Source organism: Natator depressus, chromosome 1 (assembly GCF_965152275.1).
Source record: "Natator depressus isolate rNatDep1 chromosome 1, rNatDep2.hap1, whole genome shotgun sequence".
NCBI lineage: Eukaryota > Metazoa > Chordata > Testudines > Cheloniidae > Natator > Natator depressus.
In genome coordinates this window covers 4125351-4135337 of record NC_134234.1, presented here as the reverse complement: position 1 = coordinate 4135337, position 9987 = coordinate 4125351, and the positions used below count along the sequence as shown (strand labels likewise).

The 9987-nt window shown below is 46.0% G+C and overlaps 1 protein-coding gene across 1 annotated transcript; it reads right to left on the bottom strand.

The window, feature by feature from the left end:
* Nucleotides 1-4326: 4326 nt before the first annotated feature.
* On the bottom strand, nucleotides 4327-5265 carry LOC141974919 (olfactory receptor 52P1-like). Its single transcript, XM_074935010.1, has one exon. The coding sequence runs from the start codon at nucleotides 5263-5265 to the stop codon at nucleotides 4327-4329; it is 939 nt and encodes a 312-aa protein (XP_074791111.1).
* Between the last annotated feature and the right edge of the window lie 4722 nt (nucleotides 5266-9987).

Below are 9987 nucleotides of genomic sequence, written 5' to 3'. Positions count from 1 at the left end.
GGCTCTTCTTATCTTGCCACTTCATCTGAATAGCTTGATTCTGAGCCTTTGGAATTATATCTTTTTTGGAACTGCCAGCCCCCTTCTACTCCTTTTCTTTCTAATTTGTCTTTCAGTGGAACCTTGCCTACTATTTCTCTGAGTGAGTTGAAATCTGCCTCTTTGAAGTCCAGTGTCTGTGTTTTGTTCGCATGTCCTCCTTTCCTTAGAATCTTGAATTCTATCAGCTCATGTTCACTTCCCCAAGTTCCCCACCACTTTCACTTTGCAACTAAATAATGTTGGACAAAACCAGAACCACAATCAATGACCCCCCTACATGTTTTCTTAACTTTCTGATTCAGAAAGTTGTCACTGTTGTGGGGCAAGTACAGCCCATTCACCTTTGGCGCAGGGCAAGAATGTTATGGCCCCATGACTAAGACTTCCTGACTAACCTTTGCCTCACAGCGATAGGGCCCAGTGATCCAAGTCAATGTGGCTGCACTTGCCTTTTGGGTGATGTGCCCTAATGGTCAGGGGCAAAAAGCTGCTGTTGCCCTCAGGGCAGATTGGCTTAGTGGCCACAGTCAATAGGGCCACCTTTGCCTCCGGGGCAAGCTAGCTCTTGGTCAGCAGGTCAGGTCACATGGGAGGCATCAAACTGCACTCCTTTCAGTATGTCGCCTGGGCCATTGCTGAACTGCCCATGTCAAAGGCCGGCCCTGTGTTTGACCCCCAATCTCATCATGATAACTCAGGACAGTGGCTATGGTGCTCAGCACTTTCTCCGCACCAGCCACTTCCCTGACCCACTGATCATTGATTACAGTCAAACCACCTACAATTGATTAAACGGCAATTGCAAGAAAAATAAGGAACAAACAGAAATAAATATGGGAAACAAGGAACCTTCCCTACGGGCATGTAAACCACCACAAACAGCTGTCTCTGGGATGTGAGAAAAGTTCAGTCTGTTCCCCACATATCCCAGGCCTCCCCTCAGACTTTGGCTGTGGTGTGGTGATACCATGGGTGAGAGACCTGCTATGACAGTGGCCACACTCCCTCAGGCTCTAAGTGGCAGGACCCTTCTGCCCAGCATCTTGCCTCCCATCGGGTTCATGTCCCCCATTCTGAGTCCAGCCTTCAAAGTCCTCCTGTCTCGCAGTGTCTCCCTGTGCTGGTCCCTCTCCCCATGGCCCCACCTTGCTCTCCACAGCCATTCATCATGCTTGGCTGCCATGTTACTTGTGGCATAGCTGGCATCCACTCCCCTGGCTATGGCCTTGCTGCACCCTGCAGTAGCTTAGCCCTGGTTCCCCATCAGGGCCGGATTAACCTTTTGTAGGCCTGGCGCCAAACATATTTGTGGGCCCCCATGTAGTCATTGTGAGCCCCTTCCAGTGTGGGCCCAGTGCGTCGGCACCACTGGTGCCATACTGCACCCAGTACTGGTGGGATGGGCATGAAAATCTTAATTCAAAAACAAAATAAGATATTTGAAGCCACGCTTGATTGAAACTTCCACTCAGCCCCTAGACAACAAACTGGGCTAGCATCAATATATCAAAAATACTTTTGAATTTAGTGTACTTGTGTGGGCGGGTGGGTGTTGTTTGTTAGTTTTTTCTTTTTTGTTTAAAAGCTCATGACCTGCTTGGGGCCCTGAAAACAAGTGCTCAATTGGCACATTTACGAGCCATATTAGGCCCAAATGTAGCCTTCAGTGGAATTTCATCTGCATCTCCCCCCGCCCCCCTTCCACCCAAAGTTATGTTTCGTTTTTTGAAAGCTGGATTTTCTACTTTGGTACAATAATGTTTAAAAAACTTTTTTTTCCCCCAAAATTAGTTTCTTTAGCCTATTTCTCCCTTTGCCTCACCATCTCTCATAACTTCAAGGGAGCCAGTAAAGTTACCGGGGTGGGGTTTGGGGAGGAAATTTGCTGCTGACTGTTTTTTGCAGGGAGAAAGGGCCACTGAGACACACGCGCGCGCACCCTTTTCCATCACAATCCAGCCTCAAGCCCCTACCCCGACCTTCACCCCGGGCTCTTCCCCTCTCCTGCCCCTCCTTCTGTCCCCCAGCCCCACAGTTAATTCCCACCTTCACACAGGGGTCCTCCTCAATTACCCTGCTATTGCCCAGCCCCCACTTTCAAGCCCAGAGCCGTCACCTCCCTCCCTTCTACTGCCTGCTCCATGCAGAGCCAACCCCACCTTCAACCCCGTCTCTCCTTTCTGTTCTCCCTTTGCCCCCCCACACAGAGCCAACTCCACCTTCAACCCAGACTCTCCCCTCCCTCCCTCCCTCTGCCCCATACACAAAGCCAACCTTCACTCCCTGCTTCTCCTAAGCCCTGACCCCCATAAAGTCACTGCTAGCTTGCCCCATTGCACCTGGACTTGCCCTACAACTGCCCCTTCCCTACAAAGTGTTCTCTAACCCCTCCCCTCCCAGAGTAGGAGGAACTTTCTGGGCATTCCCACTGGCAGTGGGGAGCAGCAACCAGCCCCACTGTCACCACCTGCCCCTCCGCTGCTCCAACGTTTGGCTCCAGTCTGCTCAGCCCCCCCACAGCTCTGCCTCAGTGGTGCTGCTCTGCCTCCAGCCCAACTTTGACTCCGTACTGCAGCTTCCAGATTTGTACAGCCTTAATAGCCCAAAATCACTTAAAAACTAACCCCAAAGTAGCCCAATCTATCTATTGAGACAAAGGTGTTCTTTTTAAACACATTGGTCTCTACATCAAGTAACAGATGAAAGTTTTTGTTAGATACCTAAGTACAAACTGGATTTTAAAAAAAAAATAATACAAGACCCAACAGGAGTTCATCCACATTAAAAACAAAGCGAGATGAAAATCAAATTCACATTCAAAGCCCCAATGCTGGTACTTGTATCCCGATTGAGGATTGGCAGATATTTCAGACTAAAAATAGCAAATGTTAAAAATAGCCCCAAAGTAGCCCAAAATGTATGTAGTGCAAAAACAAAAAATTATATTTATTTCTAATGCATTGAATCCTGGTACTCAAGTTCCATATTTTGAGTTGAATTAGTTTGTTACTGTTAGTTGCTAAAAGGCAACATTTCATCCTTGCTGTGTTCGTCAGAAGGAGAATGCTTCTGCTGCTAGTCATGCATCAGCAATGACCAGTGCGATCATTTCTTTGATTGGCGTAAACTATTCTCAACAAATTCTGTGTTGTTGCATATACGCCTTAACACAAAGCATGTTTTCTGAAAGTTCCTCTTCCAGCCTTTTGCGCAGTTTTGTTTCAATCAAGTTCAGCTGAGATAGCAGTCTTTCAGCTGCAGCATTGCTAGAAGGTAGTGACAGCAAAAACAGAGCAAATGAGCCAAGTTCACTAAAGACTTTGTCCTCAGCAGCATCTGTGTATTTGAGAACCTCAGTTCAAAACTGCTCAACTTGGTTGTCCTGAGTATGAGGCCAGTGAACCACTGGCAAAACTTTCCACTGCTGCTCCAACTTTCCAGTGTCTCCACAAAACAAAGGCAAAAATGAGATCAGCCAATCAACATCGTGCAGGGCTGAGCAGAGTAGAAGGACTTAGTTCTGCAAGTGATTCAATCACCAGGATGTTTGGTGGCCATCCCTGTTTCACGACAAACCCCAACATGAAATTTTGACACCAATTTTTGATGTCTTAGAAGGCGGGAACGTTAGTGTGTATTTTGAAAGTCCAAGCTGAAAAGCGACAACCAAATGAATTGTTAAAAGTGGTAAGATTTTGAGCCAAAGATGACGTTGTAGTTAAACACAGTGGTCCAGTTCTCAAAAACACAAAGTTTCATAACTCTCACCAACAAGCTCTAGTAGAATGTCCTCAATTCCTGCAGAAGCTTTTCTGTATTAGTTTCCCCTCCAGGCCTCCTGAAGGATTAGACGTAGAAAAATCAGGTACATTTTATTCACAAGATTGCTGCACATATGATAATAAAGCATTGCTTCCATTCATCCAAACTGATCCAGGCCCTATTCATACAGTGACTAATGGAAAGCCACCATGAGTCAGAAAGCTGCAGTATATTCTGGTGGTCTGGAAGTCATGGAAAGGCCAACAGACAGGCTGTGTGGGGGGTGTGGGCTGACAGGTGACGCTGAAAGAAGTCAGGGAATGATCAGAGAGAGGGAATTCAGCAACCGAAAGAACAGTGCTTGGTCATAGAGTGATAAGACCTTAGGTGTGAGGATGTTCTCACACTGTGAACTTCCAATTTGCTGAGCTTAGCCAAATTGAGGCAGAGCACCCTTGTTTAACGAGGAGATCTCCTTTCCCACTCTTGTCACCCAGGTTTAAAATCAGTGGCCCCAGGTGATCACACTCTGCAGGTGTATTTGCCCACTTCGTCACGAAGCTCTTTGGTTTTAGCTCCATAAATGATAGGGTTGAGCATGGGGGGGATGACAAAATAGAGGTTGGCCAAGATGATGTGAACCTGCGGAGCGATGCCCTGACCAAACCGGTGTGTCAGAATGGAGAAGAGGGAGGGAGTATAAGACGTCAGCATCACACAGATGTGGGCTGTGCAGGTGTTGAGGGCTTTCTGGTGGGCTTTCTTGGAAGAGATTCTAAGGACAGCCCTGATGATCAGACAGTAGGAGAGGGCAATGAGTGTCAGGTCTAAACCGATGACTACAAATCCTATAATTAAGCCATACATCCTATTGACTGCGATGTCCCCACATGATATATTTGCCACAGCTATGTGCTCACAGTACGTGTGGGAGATAATGTGGTTGGCACAAAATGGCAGCCTGCTCAGGAGCAGGGCCAGGGGCAAAATGAAGAGAACAGCTCTTATCAAACCCACTAGCCCTAGCTTAGCTATTTGTGCGTTGGTGACAATGTTGGCATATCTCAGAGGGTTACATATGGCAACATAGCGATCAAAGGCCATTGTCACGAGGACGGCTGAGTGCATAACAGAAGCTGCATGAAGGAAGAACATCTGGGTGAGGCAGCCACGCACAGTGATGCGTTTCAAATTGAACCAAAATATACATAATGCCTTTGGCATCACGGAGGTAGACATGCCGATATCTGTGAGCGCCAGCATGCAGAGCAGCAGGTACATCGGCTTTTGCAGGGTCTGCTCTTTCACTACAACAAACAGAACGGTGACATTTCCCAACAGGCTGATAATGTAGAATATAAAGAAAGGGATGGAAATCCAGATTCGGGAAGCTTCCAGGCCAGGGATGCCCAATAGGATGAATGTTGAAGGGCCAGAAGGGGTGAGGTTGAAAGTTTCCATGAGATGATTGATGTGTTGATCAGGCTCGGAAATGCTTCAGGTGCCTGTGAAGGGAGAGAAGCACGGTGAGGGGGGTTACACGCTTTATAACAAGTACTAAAGTAAATATTTTATAGTTATTACCAATCTAGAAAGGGGGGTGAGCAGTGAGGTGACAATATTTGCAGATGACAAAAGATTATTTCAGTCATAGTCAAGTCCAGAGAAGTCCTCTCAGGGAACTAACTTCCAAGTAAATGGGCAGCATGATGGCAGATGAATTTGAATGTGAATAACTGCAACATGTACGCCCATTGGAAGCAAAAGCTTGAATTCCTCACACAACTTACAAAGTTCTAATTTAACTGTATGAATGCCGGACAGGGTCCTGGGGTCATGGTACACAGCTCTGTGAAACCCGAATCACAGAATTTATTAGTCTCTAAGGTGCCACAAGTACTCCTTTCGTTTTTGCGAATACAGACTAACACGGCTGCTACTCTGAAACCTAATTGCAGAATGAGCATGGACAGAAACTAAGCAAAACATTGGGGTACAGGAGGAATGAAATGGGGAATTGTACAGAAAATACACTGCCATGAGATTAATATTTCACCCTCCCGTGGACTCCTCTGTGTACTCCAGGGCATGCTTCTCACACAGGAAACTTTAGGATACAGGGGTTCAGGCAAGGGCAATGAGAATGATCAAGGGCTGGGGAATCTCTCATATGGAGAGAGATTGCAAAGACTGGGATTGTTACCTTACAAAGGAGATGAATAAGAGGGGATAGGAGAGAAGTCTGTACAGGAGAGCTGGCTGTATTTCAAGGAATCCCTGTTGAGGTTACAGGGACAAACCATCCCGATGAGTCGAAAGAATAGTAAATATGGCAGGCGACCAGCTTGGCTTAATGGTGAAATCCTAGCGGATCTTAAACATAAAAAAGAAGCTTACAAGAAGTGGAAGGTTGGACATATGACCAGGGAAGAGTATAAAAATATTGCTCGGGCATGTAGGAAAGATATCAGGAGGGCCAAATCGCACCTGGAGCTGCAGCTAGCAAGAGATGTCAAGAGTAACAAGAAGGGTTTCTTCAGGTATGTTGGCAACAAGAAGAAAGCCAAGGAAAGTGTGGGCCCCTTACTGAATGAGGGAGGCAACCTAGTGACAGAGGATGTGGAAAAAGCTAATGTACTCAATGCTTTTTTTGCCTCTGTTTTCACTAACAAGGTCAGCTCCCAGACTGCTGCGCTGGGCATCACAGAATGGGGAGTAGATGGCCAGCCCTCTGTGGAGATAGAGGTGGTTAGGGACTATTTAGAAAAGCTGGACGTGCACAAGTCCATGGGGCCGGACGAGTTACATCCGAGAGTGCTGAAGGAATTGGCGGCTGTGATTGCAGAGCCCTTGGCCATTATCTTTGAAAACTCGTGGCGAACGGGGGAAGTCCCGGATGACTGGAAAAAGGCTAATGTAGTGCCAATCTTTAAAAAAGGGAAGAAGGAGGATCCTGGGAACTACAGGCCAGTCAGCCTCACCTCAGTCCCTGGAAAAATCATGGAGCAGGTCCTCAAAGAATCAATCCTGAAGCACTTACATGAGAGGAAAGTGATCAGGAACAGTCAGCATGGATTCACCAAGGGAAGGTCATGCCTGACTAATCTAATCGCCTTTTATGATGAGATTACTGGTTCTGTGGATGAAGGGAAAGCAGTGGATGTATTGTTTCTTGACTTTAGCAAAGCTTTTGACACGGTCTCCCACAGTATTCTTGTCAGCAAGTTAAGGAAGTATGGGCTGGATGAATGCACTATAAGGTGGGTAGAAAGCTGGCTAGATTGTCGGGCTCAACGGGTAGTGATCAATGGCTCCATGTCTAGTTGGCAGCCGGTGTCAAGTGGAGTGCCCCAGGGGTCGGTCCTGGGGCCGGTTTTGTTCAATATCTTCATAAATGATCTGGAGGATGGTGTGGATTGCACTCTCAGCAAATTTGCAGATGATACTAAACTGGGAGGAGTGGTAGATACGCTGGAGGGGAGGGATAGGATACAGAAGGACCTAGACAAATTGGAGGATTGGGCCAAAAGAAATCTGATGAGGTTCAATAAGGATAAGTGCAGGGTCCTGCACTTAGGATGGAAGAATCCAATGCACAGCTACAGACTAGGGACCGAATGGCTAGGCAGCAGTTCTGCGGAAAAGGACCTAGGGGTGACAGTGGACGAGAAGCTGGATATGAGTCAACAGTGTGCCCTTGTTGCCAAGAAGGCCAATGGCATTTTGAGATGTATAAGTAGGGGCATAGCGAGCAGATCGAGGGACGTGATCGTTCCCCTCTATTCGACACTGGTGAGGCCTCATCTGGAGTACTGTGTCCAGTTTTGGGCCCCACACTACAAGAAGGATGTGGATAAATTGGAGAGAGTCCAGCGAAGGGCAACAAAAATGATTAGGGGTCTAGAGCACATGACTTATGAAGAGAGGCTGAGGGAGCTGGGATTGTTTAGTCTGCAGAAGAGAAGAATGTGGGGGGATTTGATAGCTGCTTTCAACTACCTGAAAGGGGGTTCCAAAGAGGATGGCTCTAGACTGTTCTCAATGGTAGCAGATGACAGAACGAGGAGTAATGGTCTCAAGTTGCAATGGGGGAGGTTTAGATTGGATATTAGGAAAAACTTTTTCACTAAGAGGGTGGTGAAACACTGGAATGCGTTACCTAGGGAGGTGGTAGAATCTCCTTCCTTAGAGGTTTTTAAGGTCAGGCTTGACAAAGCCCTGGCTGGGATGATTTAACTGGGAATTGGTCCTGCTTCAAGCAGGGGGTTGGACTAGATGACCTTCTGGGGTCCCTTCCAACCCTGATATTCTATGATTCTATGATTCTATGAAAATACTGACTGGTAGAAAGTACATGGAGAATTTGTTCCCCCTGTCTTATAACACAAAATCAAGAGGACATTCAAAAAAACTGAAAAATGGCAAATTCAAAACAGATAAATCAAGAATGCTTTCTTCACTAAATGACTCATTGGACTGAGGAACTCATTTCCACAAGAGGTAGTTGAGGCCAAACTAAGTAATAATCAGGAAGGGTTTGGACATTGACATGGATTGTGACATTATCCAGTTAGAATACTTACAGCTAAATAAATATTTTGGAAAGCCTATACAGCCACGTGTTTCAGGGCCTGAGCTAGTCTTTAGCTGTGAGGTATTAGGGTGACAGCCTCATGATGGATAGGTCACCCTCCATCCACTGCTGGGTTTCTTATACCTTCTTCTCCAGCACCTGGGGCTGTTACTGTCAGGGAGAGGACACTGGACTAGATGGACCATAGGTCTGATCCACGATGCAATTCCTGTGTTCGAAAGGAGCCAAGTTTCCACCATGGAAACAGGCATTATCATGCTGAGCTATGACTGTGCTCAACAGAATGGGCACAAAGGACACAAGAGTCTTGGTATTTAGGGCTACAGGCCTGCACCTCTGTTACTTCCCTTGTGTCTTTTGTTGACACAGTTTCATGTTGGCACCCAGCTTTGTCTGAGACATAAGTTACAGGTGTAAACTGACAATTGTAAGCAGAAGCGTGTCAGCAAATCAGGTGCTTACCCTTCTCATGCCTGAATATTGATGAAGTTTGTAGATGACTCAAAAATCTGGGGACGGTAAATAATGAAGAGGACAGTTCCATGATTCAAAGCTACTGGATTGGTTGGTAAACTGGGTCGAAGCAAACAATATGTTTTCTAATATAAACATATAGATAGATACCTACATCTAGGAACATGTAGATGATGCTTACGTGATGGGGGACTCTCATGGGAAGTGCAGTGACTCTGAACAGGATTTGGGGGTATGAAGGAATAATTTGTTAAACATGAGCCCCCAGTGTGACCATGCAGCCAAAAAGAGCCAATGTGTTCCTGGAATGATAACCAGGGGAAGCTCAAGGAGAGGTAGAGAATTTATTTTACCTCTGTATTTGCACTGGTGCGACTGCTTCTGGAATCCTGTGTCCAGTTCTGGTGCCTAAAATTAAACATGGATGTTGATATACTGAAGAGGCCAAGTATTATTAGAAGGTTAGGAAACCTGCCTTATAGCAATGGATTGTTATCAAGTCACCCCTTAACCATCTTTGGTAAACTAAATAGACTCAGAAATCTCAGTCTGTTAAGTACCTACACAGGGAAGAAATATTTACTAATAGGCTTTTCAGCCTAGCATACAGAGGTGTAACATGATCCAATGGCTGGAAGTTGAAGTTAAAGAAATTCTGCCTGGAAATAAGTTGTACATTTTTAAATGGTGAGCATAATTAGCCACTGGTACAATTCACCAAGGGTCTTGGAGGATTTTTCATCACTGAGAAAGTTTAAATCAAGGTTGGATGTTTCTCTAAAATATTTGCTCTAGGAATAATTTTGGGGAAATCCTCAGGCCTGTGTTATACAGACTGGATGATCACAATCCCCTCTGGCGTGGGAATCTATTAACATGTCCCCAGGAGTTGCCTGGAGGCATTTTGCCTGCAAGCTTGTGCCTGAGATTAAGGAAGGCATTTATTATTTTCATGGCGATGGCACCTGGGAAAGCTACGTTAGATGTGTATTTCACGAGGAAGAGAGATCTTTTGAGGCACTGCATGGATGATTGTTTTAGGAGAGAAAAATAATGACTTGACCACATGAAATCCTTGCTGTTAATGACTAACAGAGGTGGCTAACAAATGGGCC

Coding starts and splice junctions, on each gene's coding strand:
- LOC141974919 (XM_074935010.1), bottom strand. CDS start 5,265: ATGGAAACTTTCAACCTCACCCCTTCTGGCCCTTCAACATTCATCCTA.